Source organism: Glycine soja, chromosome 5 (assembly GCF_004193775.1).
Source record: "Glycine soja cultivar W05 chromosome 5, ASM419377v2, whole genome shotgun sequence".
NCBI classification, from domain to species: domain Eukaryota; kingdom Viridiplantae; phylum Streptophyta; class Magnoliopsida; order Fabales; family Fabaceae; genus Glycine; species Glycine soja.
The window spans coordinates 42,508,845-42,526,517 of record NC_041006.1 but is presented as its reverse complement, the minus strand read 5'-3'; the positions used below and the strand labels follow the sequence as shown (position 1 = coordinate 42,526,517).

At 34.2% G+C, this 17,673-nt stretch overlaps 1 protein-coding gene and 1 pseudogene across 1 annotated transcript; one reads left to right on the top strand and one right to left on the bottom strand.

The window, feature by feature from the left end:
* Positions 1-6,186: 6,186 nt before the first annotated feature.
* LOC114413557 lies at positions 6,187-11,336 on the bottom strand (annotated as a pseudogene).
* Positions 11,337-12,232: 896 nt separating this feature from the next.
* LOC114413556 (protein unc-13 homolog) lies at positions 12,233-17,077 on the top strand. Its single transcript, XM_028378019.1, has 5 exons — positions 12,233-12,791; positions 13,504-14,355; positions 14,567-15,031; positions 15,550-15,739; positions 15,830-17,077. Exons 1-5 carry the CDS (start codon positions 12,405-12,407, stop codon positions 16,765-16,767), a joined length of 2,832 nt encoding a protein of 943 aa, XP_028233820.1. The 5' UTR covers positions 12,233-12,404; the 3' UTR covers positions 16,768-17,077.
* Positions 17,078-17,673: the final 596 nt, after the last annotated feature.

The window sequence follows — 17,673 nt, the reverse complement described above, 5'->3', positions numbered from 1 at the left end:
TACCGCACATGATTTCGAAAATCATGATCATATTATAGAGGAACTTTGTTATCAGAATCGTGAAAGCTTAATGTAAATAAATAAATTATTATCTTCTATTTTCATGTTATATTATTTTCTTCTTTCTGGTCTATTAATAACAAAATGAATTCTTCTAATGTATAAAAAAACTCTGGCTACTATGAGGTCGGGTGGATTTTGGTGAAAAAAGGGTCAAACTGAGGTGAAGGGTGGCGGTGGTCGGTAAAAAACTGCGTGTCACAGTCGTCTATGACTAATGAACAGTGGCTGTCGGCACTGTTTTCGTTACAGCACATGTTCTTTCTCTTATCTCAAAAGTTGTCATCGCTATTCTTCAATCTCTCACGCACACACACCTTGACACCACCCTCCACTCTCTGTATCTGTCTCCTACTATACACACCTGGGTACCACTTCTACCTTTCTTATTTATTTATTTATTTGGGTTTGGTATTTTCGGGCACCTTTCGTACCAAAAAAACAAACGTCACTTTTAGAAGCCCAAGAAAAATATCACTTTCACCTTTTTATTTTATCAAGTGGTCCCCCCATTCACTCGTTCAATTTGTGCGGCTGTGCTGCAGAATGTACATGTCGACGAGAGAGAAACTAGGTTTTAAATAAAAGTTATGATTTTATCATGATTCTTGATGTTACGGAAAATTGCATGCGAATATGATTGATGCGATTGTGATACAATTATGGTAACGCTAAAAACCTTAATATTGTGTCTGAAATTGTAATCATAAAACCTTTTTTAAAACCTTACTTGTTACTTTTAAAAATTTCTTTAAATTAAATCTCATGTAACCCATTTTTAACTACTTTGGATAAGAAAGATCAAAGTTTTCTTAAAGGAAACAAAAAAATACATAGGAGAGAAGGCAAGGGTGTTGGCGGTGGAATACCGTGGAGGGGTCTTGCTTGCATAATAATAGTCAAAACACATATGGTATGCAAATTGATTGTAACGACGAGGTAGGGAGAGTGGGGTAGCATAATAATAATAATAATAATTAATTATACGATTATTTATTTGTATGGTTTATGAATTGAAAGAGCTACTGCCACTAAAACAATGGTGGTGCCTAAAAATAATTGCATGATAACAAAATGTGAGAATGTCAACTTGGACAAAATCTATCCTCTCAAGATTTCAATATCCTTGCCTGCCGACGCAGAAAAAATGGCGAGCGATGCCGTGCATGGGAATTCAAATTTAGGTCTTTACCAATATACAATAATATACTTGGGAAATTTCACCAATATTATACACGTTTGTGCCTTGTATATATATACACAATATAGTTAGAAATGGTAAATACATGTAATATCCCCAACGAGTTTTCACGAAATTGTTTTCAAATACGTAACATGGAATAGTTGCAGTGGGATCCAGATGTTTTTTTTTTTTTTCTAAAAAAATAATAAATTGTTTGCTATGTTTTGGAGAAGAAGTAACTTACCCTACCACTATTAAAAATTTCTCTGTTTCAAGGTTTATAAAAGTATTTTTTTTTAAAACGTGGATTTCTGAACGTGATATTCGATGTTGGATAGGAGTTTAGAATAAAAACATTTTAATTAGGTTTGAGTGACATTTTAATATTTTATTTAATCTTCATTCTGGTATATAATGAGAGGCAGATAATGTTGTTTTTCTACAAAAATATGAGAAGTTATCTTGTAATTTAACCACAAGCTTTCATTTTAACTTCTTTTTTTTTTAAATTATTTTATAAAAATATTAAATTCCAAGGCAATGTGTGTGTGTTTTAACAAGGACATTTTTGCAAAGTTAGAAATGAGAGGAATTTTAAAGTTTCGAGAACTAATATGTCTGACTTATACAACCATAAAGACTAATTTAAGGATTTTCTAAAAAAAATTAATTATTTTTCAATTAAAACTATTTTATTAAAAACAAGTTAAATAAAAGCCACAATTAATTATTTTTAGGTGGACCAAATCTAGAAAGAAAAGAAATAAATAAGATAGAAAATGTCATTTTACCTATTTGGCTAAGGGAGGAGGAGAAAAGTGTAGTGAAATCTACTGAAATGTTTTCTCTCCATTGCAGTGAAGAAAATTGGATAAAGAAGACCAAAAAGTCTAATTCATGTTCGTTATAGTTTAACTTTTAACTGGAAAACTTATCATTGAGTCCAATTAATGATTAGGAAATACTTTCGTGCATACTTAAAAATTAAACAAAGTAAGTTTGAGTTAAATATGTTTTATTTTTAAAAATATCGTTAAATTGATTTTAGTTTTAAAAAACTTACTAGTTTAATTTTTATAATTATTTTTTGAAAAATAGTTTTTATCATTACTTATTGATGACATTAACATGTCATGCTATTTATTATCCTACATTGGTAGCTCACATGGCATACATAGATGCACGGCATCACTAATTTTGATAAAGACTTCTTCTTTTTGTTTTTTTTTTAAAAAAGAGAGTAAAATTTGGAAGACTAACACTAAATTTGACCATATTTAACATACATTATAAAATATATTTATGTTTTAGTGTCTAGTTTTATGATTATAGTTTTAATTTTTTTTAGACTTTTTTTTCAAACTTAATGCTAAATTTTAAATAGAAACTATACAAATCACTTATTTTGTCTTGACGGGAACAAATAACATTGTTAGTGGAAGCAATGATCTAAAAATGAATGCAATAACTATGATAATAATAATATGATGATAATAATGATTGTGACAATAGTAATAATGACAAATTAACAATAATGATCAAGTCATAACGATAATGATTAAGTGACATCAAGAATGTTAGTTGTGATAGTCTTTGTGATAGTAATTTTTTTTTACAATGATGACAATAATAACAATAAAAATAATAATAGGTTTTGATACTAATATTTTTTTGACAATGATTATAATGATAATAATATTAGGTTATGAGGACATCATAATGAGAGGGCAATGGAAACAGAGATCACAATTGGGGCAGGAATGGTAGCGGATGCATCTTCCTATTCCTTTGTTGTTGCTTTCATCTTTTGGTCACACTTATATTGCTATATACCACAACATGAATGAACCTATAAGATTGACTAATGATATAAGATTTTGTTATATTTACATGAATGAAATATGATCTATTTAGTAAGAGAATTCATATTTGATTTGTACTGTGTAAAATTCTTTTGGACCAATAACAATTATATATTACAATCAAGATCAGTTTCTAACTCAATGAATTAAAAAACAACGGTAATCTCTAATCCAAGAAAAAAAAAATACTATAACACAAACGATGCCACACTGCATACAAGATTACCTGCATTTTTAAACTCGTGACCTTCATGAATTGACTTATGTAAACTTAACAATTAAATTAACTACACTTTTCCTAGCTAGTTTAAATTCACGCTAATTGCAAATTATGCAACTAACTTGTGCATCACAATCCTTCTATCCACCTTTATTGATAACTAACTACTTACTACTTTTTGCAAAAGCGAAATAAATATACAATTGATTTTGATTTTGCTAATTCATCCGCAATTATCATATGAATAAAAGTGGCATTTGATATTTCTTCCCATTATTGTTTGAAGACTGATACGAAATTGGTGAAATCAATAACTTCGTTGGACTTGCCAACGTTCTTTTAGCACTATGAAATGGTTCCCTGCGTGAAGAGTTCAATCGCAACTGATATAATGAAAAGCATTAATAAAGAAAAATTTCAATAAAATTTTGTGGAGAGACAGAGAAGGACAGAGAATGTCCATAGGTTTGTATCAGGGCTATTGCTTTGGACGCCCAGCATTTTTGCGGGAACACCCAACAATATAATGAAAAGATTAAAATATCTTTTATCTTTTTTACGGATTGACGGTCCGTATGATTCATATAGATTGATGATCCGTATAAACTTTTTAAATCATTAATCTGTATGAATTTTTTTATAATTTTTTTAAAAAATATTAAAAAAAATCATACAGATTATTGATCCGTATGAATTTTTAAAAAAAAATGAAAAATAAAAAAAATTCATACAAATCAATTTCATACGGATTGTTGATCCGTATGAGTCATACATGTTGTCATATGTTTTAATTTTTTAAAAATTATTTTTTTTAGAATTTTTTTATTCATTTAATTTATTTACAAAATTTGATAATTAAATAAATTTGAATTATGTATTTAGATGTTTATTATAATGATTAAAAATTAAATTAATGTGATATTTAATTGAATGATGTATTTAGATGTTTTTATAACAATTGATAATTAAATAAATTTGATATTTTTTTACATATATAAATACTTATTAAACCTATGATTTTTATTTATAACTTATATATGTAAACAAATTAATTATTAGATAAAAAATAATCATCACAAAATTTATTATGTAAATTTACATGTACATTAAATATAAATTAGAAATTTTAGTAGTATTATATATAGCGACACTATTTATTTATAATATAATATGTCTATTAACTCAATTGGTTTCAGTGTTCTATTAATAATGCGGAAGACACAAATTTGATTATTGCTTGAATCATTAATTTTAAATTAAATTGTACATTATATTTTTGAAATAAAAAATAAAAAAAAACCTACGGACCACGCATGGATTGACAATCCGTATCAGACTTACAAAAGGGTGAAATTGGGATATTCGTATGTACATACAAATTAACAATCCGTATCAAACTTACAAAAAGGTAAAATTGGAATTACACATTTTTTGCTGAATGTACCAGTAAAATGCTGGATGTCCCTAGAAATACCCTTATATCAAAAGGCAACATCGTACTTCATCGTCATGGAATGAGATAAAAAAACTTATACGTGGGTATGTACTAAAATAAAGCATTATACATCATGGTCAATGGTCACCCATCCCCACTCCCTAATATTTTTAATAAAAGTATAGGTAAATTAATAACTTTAAACATATCATTTAATTATTTGGCTTCCTCAAAACATTGCTTCATAGGCTGAGTCTCCCACTCCTTATTTTCCTTTTCCATGTTGCCTAGTTAATTTTGGAGCCACCACAGGTGCCTCTTTGGTTCCACAATCGCATCTTTATCTTCTCTTTAGAGGTTCTGCTTTTGGGTATCTTTTATGCTTTCTCCACATACGGAATTTAATTTAATTTGATTTGATTACAATTAAAAGTTTCTATACTTTAAACTTGACAACGATCACAGGTACATACTCCAACAAGATGCAAATGCATCAATCAAAAACATTTTTAGTGGTAGCTTAACATTATTCGCTAGGACCACGTCACCACTTTTAAGTACGCATGTTATCATTTTTCCCCCGACGAGAAATAACATGCCATACCATGAAAAGAACGAGGTACTAACAAAAAAAAGTAAATGAATAACATGCCATACCATGAATGGTTGGTGTTAAAAGAAAGAGACAAAAGGATGACAATTTTGGTGCACCAATTGAATTGTGCCGACTGCGTAGCAAAAGTCATGGCATTATGATGTTATGAAGATTGAAGGGTGAGCAAAAGAATGATCATGTATTTATGTATGATAATATTATCGAGTGTATGGATTAATTAACATGAAATTATTATCTTATATAATTACTTTATTGATTTCAAATTGAATTGTCTCCGATTAAAAAAATATCAAGCGTTTATAAAAAATAAAAAAAAGAAGGAGGTACGTGTGACAAGGCGCGCCCAAAAGTAGGACTAATACTTTAAGTGGCAGCAGTTAGTAGGGCGTTGTCTGTTGAGTGTGGACGTTGGGAAAGACAAGGACCACGTAAAGATTACGCGCACGTGCATCATTTTTCTTCACCATTTTTGGGTTTTGTTGTTTTATTTTGTACAGGAAAGCAGACAAAAATCTCACATAAAATTCTTGCTGCACTTATTGGTTATTAAACACATCTCGTCGTGATACAAATGACAAAAAAAATAAAAAATGAATATCGATTAAACTAGTCTTTTAAGTGTGTGCTAAGATTTATGTTGAATTATTTAAAATTACTTTGAAATACTTGCTAGAATTTGATTTTGAGTTGAAGTATATTTAGGAAAATCACTCAAACATAAATAGCTTCACTTTAAAATTAATTTTTAGCTGAAATAAATTTTGTATAATAAATTTCGTTCAAAATTAATTTGCAAACACTCACTTACATGAAACATCAATTTGATTTTTTCAAATTTAAAGCTTAAAAGTAGGATAAATATCTTATTCGCAAATACCCATCTAAAAAAATGTTATTCGGAAATGAGAATGAATCAAGGCTCAAACCTGCTCATTCAATGTCAAGTAGTGATCAATGACTTCAGAGTATACTTTTGAGTCCAAAACATCTTAAGCTGCATTGCCAAGTCACAAGAAGTTTTCATCAAAGTACTGCTGTACTTCTCACTTAGTATTATCATTTGTCATGCTGCATACCTGCTTTAATACTTGGGAGTTGGGAGTCTTGAATCATATCATGACTTTTTCCCTTGTTTCAAAATCTTTTAAAAGGATACAGAGTGCATATTACATTGCTAGAACCCTTCCTTTTGGAAACAGTTAGCGTGCAGCAGATTACCATTTGATTGAGACTTTACCAATTGTCATTGCAAGAGCACTTCGCACCAAAGAAATGATGAAACCTGTTTGAATCTCTCATAATGATTGGTCGTGATATAGTAATTGATGCAAACTTCATAAACACATGGCAGTCATCACAGACTCGTATATTCTTTATGATCCGTATTGGTGCAACTCCATTGGGCTTTCTAATTAAGGCAAATGCAAGAGCAAGTTTCTTACTGTGGTAAGAAATGGATCTAAACTTTTCTTCCTCCCCCGCATTGTGTAGGACAATGTTTGTATCTAGATTATACCCAATTTGTTGCAATATTGAGATCAATCTGTTCAATTCACCATAGATTTTCCCCACTTCTGGATGAGAGTGATCTTCTGAAACAAATCTGTGGACTTTGTTCCCAACCTCAACCCAACTGTAAGCAGCAAATTTCTTTGCATTCTTTTCCTTCATGAGAAATCTTACAACAGCTACATCTTTCCATCTCCCACAAGCAGCATACAAGTTGGAAAGCATGATATAAGGTCCAGCATTACGTGGATCCAACTCAAAGAGACGACTGGCTGCCAATTCTGCATTCTTTAGGTCACCTTTGGCACAAACAGATAGTAAGGTGGACCAGATACGGCAATTTGGTTCATGAGGCATACCTTGGATTAGATCCACTGCTTTATCAACACTACCTGACCGACCAAGGAGAGTGATCATACAAGCATAGTGATCCAATGTGGGTGCGCTTCCTTGTTCACTGATTGAATCAAAATACTTCTGTACTTCTTTTACCATATCAGCATTGATACAAGCAGATAAGACACCCACAAAAGTAATATTATCAGGTTTGAAATTTTGTTGTTGCATTCTTTCATACAGAGTCAAGGCCTCTAGAACCTGTCCATTTTGTGCATACCCCAGAATCAAGGCATTCCAAGTGATCACATTCCGAATAGGCATAGTTTCAAAAATGACCCGAGCATCCAAAGTGACTCCACACTTGCAGTACATATCAACAAGAGCACTTGACATGAGCATGCTATTATCAATACCCATTACAACTACTTTTCCATGGACAACTTGACCATGATACAAGGAAGCTAGCTTGGCACAAGAGCTAACCATGCTAGAAATGGTGTAACTGTCAGGTTTTAACATTTCTACGTAGCATGTCACCAAACAACATCCAAGCATCCTCCTCTCTTCCATTTTGTGCATAACCAACTATCATTGTTGTCCAACAAATTTCATCCTTTTTTGGTAATTTGATAAATAAATTCCTTGCATCATCTACACGTCCACATTGAAAGTAAGCATTGAGAACATTTGAAACAGTAACTAGGTCAGGCTTCAAACCTGACAACTGCATTTCATTGAACAAATGAATGCACTCATTAGGATTCCCCATTTTTACATACCCAGAGATCATAAGATTCCATGAAACAACATTTTTATCAATCATTCCATCAAACAAGAACCATGCCCTATCTATATCACCACATTTGGCATACATATCAGTCATAGCATTCCTTACAAAAGTATTTTCCCCCAAATCAGCAACAACAATCCTCCCATGAATCTGTTTCCCATGCCTCAAATCCAAAAGCTGAGAACATGCTTACAATGCATTCACATGGGAATACTGGGTAGGCTGAAACCCATCTTCCTGCATTCTCACAAGAGCTTTCAATGCTTTGCCTGAATGCCCATTACTTGCAAAACATGCAATCAATGTGTTATATGAAACAGAATCGCAATAAGGCATTTGGTCAAAGACAACATGCAAATTCTCAACCATACCCATCTTTGCATAAGCAGAAAGCAAGTCATTCCAAGAATAAACATCTCGCTTAGTCATGCTATCAAACACATTTTGAGCATCTGAGAGCTTGCCAAATTTGGCATACAAATGAAGGAGTTGGTTGTGGATGAAGGAATCTTTGGGTTGAAAAAGGTTAAGTTCCATGTGAGACTGCAGTCTCTTTGCTTGAATGAAGTCATTGGCCCGAGCACAATGAAGCACAAGACGAGTGTAATCATCAAACGAAGCAAGTCCATGAGAGTACAACAGATCTATGGCTTGGTGAAGCTTTTGCTTGACCTTCATTTTTGGTTTGGTTAACTCAGCCTCTCCAACCACCACCACCACCAGTTGGAGTTCAATCAACTTCATTCCATCTCACTCAGTTCTATGTTCTTGTCCTCATACCCATAATTCAGCCTCTCCCATAATTCAGTATTGAGTTTTATGTCTATATGGGCAAGAAGCATATGCACTCCTACACTCGTCAACAATTAAACAATGTATATTATAGTTGTTGGAAATAATAGTAAATGTCCTGAGGAAATAGTATATTCATGTATCTCATGTTAAGATGCACTTAGTCCCCCATCCCCAGTTGTCTAAAGTTAACACTAGCAATCAAGTTTTATATTTAAACGTGATATGCACATGAGCATTTATTTTTTATTTTTTTTAATATGAGCACAAAAAATTGTTTATTAATCTAATTATTTTAAAAAGAAAGAAATTCAATGCACAAACTTAAACCCAGAACCTTCTAAGAAATATACTCATGTCAACTGGAGGCTACGGTTATTGTTGTGGCAAAGATGAAGCTGTCTAAGATTCAGCTTAATACAGAATGTAGAACAACCAAGAGAACCATTTAAGAATATGAAAAAACTATACAGTAAAACAATCATATGCCATAAACAAATGAAAATGGAATAAATAAATAAAATATACAAGTATGTTAATTGATTAGTATTTAATGATAGAAATTTGAGTAAGGAGGTTTCCCATATCAGTAAATAGCAGATATTCAGAATAAAAAAGTTGAATCTCCTTGAAGATATCCTTAAGAACTCTCACACACTCATACACACTTTTCACAAAAAATACTGGTCCCAAAAAATGTTAGTTGTATTCTTCACACCAAGAAACATTAACATGGGCCAGGGCCAAAAGGCCCACAAAATCAAAAGGCAATATGGCCTTGTGGCTAGGTCCAATCTACCAAATTTTATTGAAAAATTAAAGTTAGAGGAAGTGCACCTATTTAATGGGCTGTCCTAGCCCACCCCACCCATCAGCCTGCCACTTTTTTTTAAACAACGTCAAAGGTTTTAGCTTTTACTTACATCATTTGCTCTGCCAACCTATTTATTTCTCTGAAGGTTATATGAACATTTTTAATTCTGCTTATGGTTCTTTGTTTTGGGTGTGTGTGACACATTTGTGATGACCAAATTATCATTTTCAATGCCAAGAATCTTTTTTTTCTTTTTTTACTAAACCAAGAAAACTTTTATTTATTTCCAACTAAACTTTTGTCTTTTATAAAACCTCAATAGATCATATATATCAACATGATAACAGAAATTTCTACTATATTTCACTTTCACACCATATTCTTTACTCCTTTTCAACCTCATAAAATTACTGTAAAGGACTACATCAAATCCATCATCATAAGGAAATCATTTGATATTGTCATGTAAAATCATCAAATTAAAAAGCTACTCCATCAAGTTGAGGGAACCAAACTGAAATCCGTACAAATTACATACGATTGGAAACATAAATTCTTATATGCCATCAATGAAAACAACTCCAAATTTGCTAGCCTGAATTGGAGCCTTGATTTCTGTGAAGATATATAAGTCTGAAAATTACCAACCGGCAACCAAAGTCACATATCAGAAACACCATTAAAAAAGAAGGCTTCTTAAAACGTAAAAAATGACAAAGAGCCCCCTCCCACAATAAGATAGAGTAATTTTAATTTACAACAATTGTCTTTCACCATTATATAATGATACTGTTTCAACTCAGAATAATTTATAATTTAAACCGCAAAAAGTACACTCTCAAAGACCATCAAAATTGATTGATGTGTGTGTGTGTACACAGAGAGAGAACCAAACTCAGGAGAGTGCAGAAAAATAAGAGTTTTTCCTTTTCAACTCAGAAAAAATACCATCCACAGGGTTAAGTAGCCAAGCATATAATTGTTCCTCACAGACCCCTAAGTAAGTCTCGTCTAAGGTATCAGTTTCCCTCCCTCTACCATGAACAACAGGTTCCAATCTCTGAAAGGGAAAATAATTAAGAGCATGGAAGCACTTTTAGTTTTTCAAAACTTTGTCCTAGACTGAATATCTGGATTTAGCTATATCAGCTCTGAAATTTCCAATCAGTAGCAAAGTAAAGTGGGCATACAAAATTTGAAGTTCAATTTCCAAAGTCAAAATGACAAACAAATAACTGTTGCACATGGAAATTTCAATTTGAGATAATTCCTTACCAGCTTGATCAAAGATGATTCCTCTAATTGGTCGAACCGGCATTTCTAACATAATCAATTTGTTGAGGTGATTAAACATGATAAACTTCAAGGCTGAAATCAGGTTTGTTTAACATTGGATTTCCTGCAACAGTATCAGCGCACACCCCTAGTTCCAAAATATGCAAATGTATAGCAAACGGTTTTTGCTCGAATTTGAAAGAATCTACGAAAACAGGGATTGGACTCTAAAACAGGAATTTACCGTAATATTCAGTGACGGAGGAAATGAAGAAAATACTGCGTATCTGTCAGGTGCGAACCATGCCAGCGAGAGAAAAACTAGGGATTAGGATAACAATGAGAATGTTGAAGAAAAAGAGTAGAAAGTTTTGTTGAGGAAGAGCAAGAAATTTTCCAAGGGTAAGATAATACAGCATGGGTGTCCTTCTGGCGGTAGTAGCTATTAAATAGGTTTTTAAATTGTTCTTAATGAATTCTTTATTGGAGGAAAATGATGTCAATCTCACGGGTAAAAACTATCTATATAAAGGAAAAAGCTGAAAAGACAAAAAAAAAAAAAAAAAAACCAAAAAAATTAACACGTGTCAGTCAACCAATTCAGGGTAGAATTGAGTTTTCCACGGCCTACTGTTTTATATAGATAGTTTTTACCTATGAGATTGACATCATTTTCCTCCAATAAAGAATTCATTAAGAACAATTTAAAAACCTATTTAATAGCTACTACCGCCAGAAGGACACCCATGCATGATGAAGTATCTTCCATTGGTGCATCAGCCTCTTCCAGAGTATTAATCAATTTAAATTGCAGGGAGGTATCTTCCATTGGTCTCATGCAGATAAACTTGCTAACCATGGGTTGGTCTTAGACAAATGAGAATTTTTAAGTTCTACTGTGTTTTCTCGCGGCTTCTAGTGGTCTGTTGAGTTTTTCCCAACTCATTCAGAATAAGATAGCATGTATGATTGAAATTTTAAAGAATTATTATTATTATTATTATTATTGAGTTTTGAGGGCGTAGTAAGAGATATAGTGCACTATAATCCATCAAGGAATATCATATTGAATTCATAACGGTAGAAGATTATCTGACAGAGTTCAAGTTCCAATCTTGTTTTGACTACGTGATTAGGAGATTTGCATGAGTTAATTTTCAATTTCTTCCTTTTCTTATTTTTTAATATAGTATACATGATGATGAATCTTTCTTCCCTTTAAATTCTAAATAAAAGGTTGTGAGCCTGAATTTGCTTTTAATTTTACTTGCTTCCAAATGTTGAACACGCAAAATACGGCAATTCTCCACACACAATAAGAAACGTCCCTCCTATGATTGAATTCATTGATGATGCTGCTACGCTACCTTGTAAGTCAAGCAACAATAACAAATCCAATCTTAACACAAACTCACTCTCTCACACACTCAACATTGCAATTTGGCTTTCATTAATCCGCAGAAACTAAAGGCTAATCCAGAACAGAGGAGTCGTTCGTTGCGAAACACCATGCACGAGCACGCTGTGGAGTTCGAGGACCTTCCTTTCCCCTTCGCTCCAAACTTATCGGAATCGGAGATCCGGGAAACGGCCTATGAGATGCTCGTGGGGGCTTGCCGGAGTTCGGGGCCGAAGCCGTTAACGTTCTTCTCTCACTCTGAGCAGTCTAACCGAGGAGGTCAGCGGATTCCGTCGCCGTCATTGTACAGGTCGCTGACTGTAACGGCGTCGAGTAAGGTGAAGAAGAAGCTGGGTCTGAGATTGAGAACGACGTCGTCGTCGTCGGGGAATAGAAGGGCAGCCACCACGGGGGAGTTGATGAGAGTGCAGATGAAGGTTTCGGAACTCACTGACACTAGAGTCAGGCGTGCCCTCCTCAGAGTAGCTGCAGGCCAGGTCTCTTTCTCCTCCTAATTTAAACTTCATTAATGTTAATGCATCACACTAATATTAATTATTAATGATAAGCTAATGAACTTACTCTTGTAAGATCAAATCACCTCTTCCCTTTTTTCACTTCTTATCTCATTAAAAAGTTGGAGCAATGTTAATATCATATTCTCCAATACTCTTTCTAACACATTTATTATTGTTATTGGTTGAAATTTCTTTAAGTTCAACTAACTTAGGAACCATACTTATCACACAGGGAATGAGATTCATATGATGAGTAAAGCTCATGAATCTTACTCAATAAGAAAAAGTGTGTTGGAAATATAATTTTGGAGAGTAAATTACTAGTATTTTTCAAGGACGGTCTGAAATTTATAGAGGAAACTTTTTGAGTGAACTAGGATATCCTTTTGCTAAAAGTTAGAAATTGCTTCAAGAAACTTAAATTCATTTGTAGGGCTATTTGTTCTTCCATGTATATGGAGATCAGACCTTAAATGAGAAAGGTGATCTCCATCAACTCTTGCCTTGGTCTTTTTCGTTCATTGATCAATGGTTATTTATTATGTTGGGCTAGAAAAAGGTCACATTTGTTTGATAGCTTAATGAAATAAGTGGCATTGAAACGTGTGGACCAAATTCTGAAATTTCAACTCGTACTTTCATTTGATAATAGCAAACTGATTACCTCTTTGTTCTTGTCTTCTTGAAATAGCTTGGAAGACGAATAGAATCGATGGTTCTGCCGCTAGAGCTAATACAACAGCTCAAGTGCTCAGATTTTCCTAGTGAACAAGAGTACGAGGCTTGGCTAAGGAGGAATTTGAAGGTTCTCGAAGCAGGACTCCTCTTGCATCCTCGCCTGCCATTGGATAAGGCAGATACTAGTGCACTGCGCCTGCAACAGATAATCCATGAAGGCCTTGAGAAGCCTATGGACATTGGAAAAGACAGTGAATCAATGCTTGCACTTCGCAGTGTTGTTATGTCTCTTGCTTGGAGGTCATTTGACGGGTCTGTTCCCGATACATGCCATTGGGCTGATGGGTTTCCACTGAACCTTAAAATCTACCAAACTCTGTTAGAAGCATGTTTCGATAATCATGATGAAACCTGTGTGATACAAGAGGTTGACGAGGTCTTGGAGCTCATTAAGACGACCTGGGCTATGCTTGGAGTGAATGAGATGCTGCATGATGTTTGTTTTTCCTGGGTCTTATTTCAACGGTATGTTGCCAATGGTCAAGTGGATAACGATCTTTTGTTTGCATCGAGTAATCTGCTGGCAGAAGTTGAGAAAGATGCCAAGGCGATGAAGGATCCGTTTTACGCAAAATCCTTGAGCTACGCATTGAATTTGATGTTAAGTTGGGCAGAAGAAAGACTCCTTGCATACCATGATACTTTCCATAATGGTAACATTGAATCAATGCAGAGTGTTGTTTCTCTTGCAGTATCGTCAGCAAAAATATTGGCAGGAGATATCTCTCTTGAGTGTAATAAAGAAGCTGATGTATCCTGCACCAAAGTCGAAAATTATATTACATCATCATTGCATGCTGTTTTCGTTCAGGCATGTTCAGCCATTCAAACTCCCCTCCTCTCCCTAAGCACAAACATTACTTTTCTTTCTTGAGTTTAGTTTTCATGGAGTGTTGACATTTTTGCACTGTGAAACAATCAGAACTCATCTTAGCTATATCTTATAAAGTAATTATATAAAAGTCAAATTTACCATGAATGTAATTTTTACCAATCCTTCTAATCTGTACTTTAAGCAGAAATTGGAGAAACTGGATCCCCGCAACAGCAAGCATGTACCTAGACAACAGGATAAAGTCTTTCCAACTCTCTCCGTTCTTGCACGAGACATCAGCGAACTGGCTTTTAATGAGAAGGCAACATTTAGTCCCATACTGAAGAGGTGGCATCCACTTGCGGCTGGTGTTGCTGTTGCTACCCTTCATGTTTGTTATGGTCATGAGGTGAAGCAATACGTCAAGAGTGTTACAGAGTTGACTCCTGATGCTGTAGAAATGCTGATGGCTGCTGACAAATTGGAGAAAGATCTGGTACAGATAGCAGTGGAAGATTCAGTTGACAGTGAAGATGGTGGAAAATCTGTTATAAGGGAGATGTACCCTTATGAGGCTGAAGCTCTAATTATCAATCTGGTCAAGTCATGGATCAAGACCAGAGTGGAAGGACTGGAGGAGTGTGTTGACAGAAATCTACAAGAAGAGGTATGCCAGATTTTGTGGCTGACAATCTAATCAAAGTCAAAATTATTTCTAAAAAATGTTTGTTTATCTTCCTTTTTTCCTTTGTCAAGAGAATTTGATTTTAAATATGAGATACCAGGCCAACTTAGATGGAGCAAAGCCTATTTTTTTAAAAAAAAATAAAAATTGTCAATGCATGATTACCAAGTATAGTCTTTTTTTTTTTGGCATTTTCTTCTGCTAATGCTCGTGAAAAAATAAACCTGAGATCTTTCAAAAGAAGTAGAAGCTAATGTAGGTTATCGTGAATCAAATACTAGAAATCTGGTACCTTTTTTGTTGTGACATAACCGTAAAATGAAATGCAATCTTTTCTTTTCTTCTGTTTTTTTGGGGAAGTGTCTTCTCTTCCACAAACTTTATTTGAAGTTCAATAATGCTTTGCACTAGACCACCCCCCCCCCCCCCCCCCACTTGCTCCAATAAACACCACTTTTTCATTGATGATGCATGACCTCACTTCATCCTTTTTCCTGCAGGTATGGAATCCACGTGCAAATAAAGAGTGCTTTGCTCCTTCTGCTCTTGAAATTCTAGGAATCATAGAAGACTCTCTGGAAGCGTTCTTTCTGTTGCCAATACCCATGCATGCAGCTTTGCTTCCTGAATTGATGTCTGCTCTTGATAAATCTCTCCAACAATACCTTTTGAAGGCCAAATCTGGCTGTGGTATATATTTACTGCATACCATTAGATATACCAAAAGAGTTATTCAGTAATCACTAAGATGACCAGGCTTAAATTTGATATGATCTGCAGGGAACCGCAATACTTTCATCCCAATCATGCCAGCTTTGACTCGGTGTTCGGCAAGATCAAAATTTCATGATGTTTTCAGGAAAAAAGAAAAGTCACAAGCGACTGATCAGAGAAGGATATTTCATCATGGAACTACAAACGTAGACAGCTCATTTGGATTACCCCAGTTTTGTGTTCGCATAAATACCATGCAGCGCATTGGCATGGGACTAAAGGTTTTGGAAAAGAGGACAGTTGCCCGTCTTGGGAATTCTAAATCAACAAAAGAGGATGGTATAGAGAAGGGGTTGAAGTTCAAGCTTTCTAAAGCTGCATCTGTGGAAGGTATCCGTCAACTCTCCGAGGCCATGGCATACAAAGTGATTTTCCAGGATCTGCGTTATGTTCTTTGGGATGGCCTGTATGTTGGTGAAGTTTCATCCACGAGAATTGAGCCTTTTCTTGAGGAGCTTAACCAATGCTTGAAGATTATATTGTCTACGGTGCATGATAGAGTCCTAACGCATGTAATTACTGAGGTGATGAAGGCTTCTTTTGATGGGTTCTTGTTGGTTTTGTTAGCTGGGGGTCCAGCACGTGCTTTCTCCCTTGAAGACCATGTTATAATAGAGGAAGACTTTAAGCTTCTGACTGATTTGTTCTGGTCCAATGGAGAGGGTTTACCTGCTGATCTGATAGAAAAGCATTGTACCACTGTTAAAGAAGTGCTTCCCCTGTTCCGCATGGATACTGAGGACTTGACTGAGCTATTCAGTGAGCTTATTCTGGGAATGTATGGCTCTTCAGCCAAGTTCCACTTGCCATTGCCCACAACATCTGGTCATTGGAGTCCAAGAGAACCAAACACTCTTCTGCGAATTTTGTGTCATCGAAGCGATGACGCAGCAGCTAAGTTCCTTAAAAAGAACTACAACTTGCCCAAGAAGTCTAACCGCTAATAAATGCGACAGACACGGTATGACGCATACATAATGCTATTAATCAACGAATAACATAAGGGAAGAAACCTATTCGTTCACTTGCCGCAGAAGATGTGCCACGATCCTCTTAATGACGACCCAAGTATTTGTAAATTGTTATTAGTAATTGTTTGTTTTGATCATTTTCTCTGGTAAAGCCCTTTCATATTTTCTTTCCCCTCCAAATGACTTGAGATAGGAAGTTTGAAAGACTAACGTGGCAAAATTATAATCTTGAAAAAGTAAGTAGATGATTTATCTATTTTTGGTGTTTATATTCTCTAAATAATCATGCACTTCCCAATTTTTTTAAAATTCCCAAATTACCCATTTTATATTATATCATTTTCAAAAACAGTAAAAAGTAGCTTATTCATAAGAATAAAAAATAATTTCTAAAATAAGTGTTTCATAAAAATATAATTTTTAGAATAGACATTCTTCGCTATGCGAAGGTATGGGGGAGGGATATTGTAGCAGCCTTACCCTTGCATATGCAAAGAGGCTATTTCCGAATTCGAACCCATGACCAACAAGTCACCAAGACACAACTTTACCGTTGCACCACGGCTCGCCTTCAATAAGTGTTACATAATAATAAAAAAAATAACTTTATCTTTCGAAATAATGAAAAAATAACTTCCAGAATAAATGTTCCATAACGAGGAAAAATAGGTTTACCTTCCAGCATATATATTCCATAACAATAAAAAAATAATTTCCAAAATAAGCATTCCATAACAAGAAAAAATAACTTCCAAAGTATGTGTTTCATAACAATTAAAGGGTAGTTTGGTATTTCAAACAAAAATGGAGGTACAAGATATACATATGGGAGTGCATGATCCAAATCCCTGGAAAAACTCGTTGTAATAGCAGTTGGTT

Excerpts from the sequence above, each read along its gene's own strand:
- LOC114413556 (XM_028378019.1), top strand. The coding sequence starts at position 12,405 with ATGCACGAGCACGCTGTGGAGTTCGAGGACCTTCCTTTCCCCTTCGCT. Across the intron at positions 14,356-14,566 it reads CATCATTGCATGCTGTTTTC|CAGAAATTGGAGAAACTGGA; the intron begins GTTCAGGCATGT and ends CTGTACTTTAAG. Across the intron at positions 15,032-15,549 it reads ACAGAAATCTACAAGAAGAG|GTATGGAATCCACGTGCAAA; the intron begins GTATGCCAGATT and ends TTTTTCCTGCAG.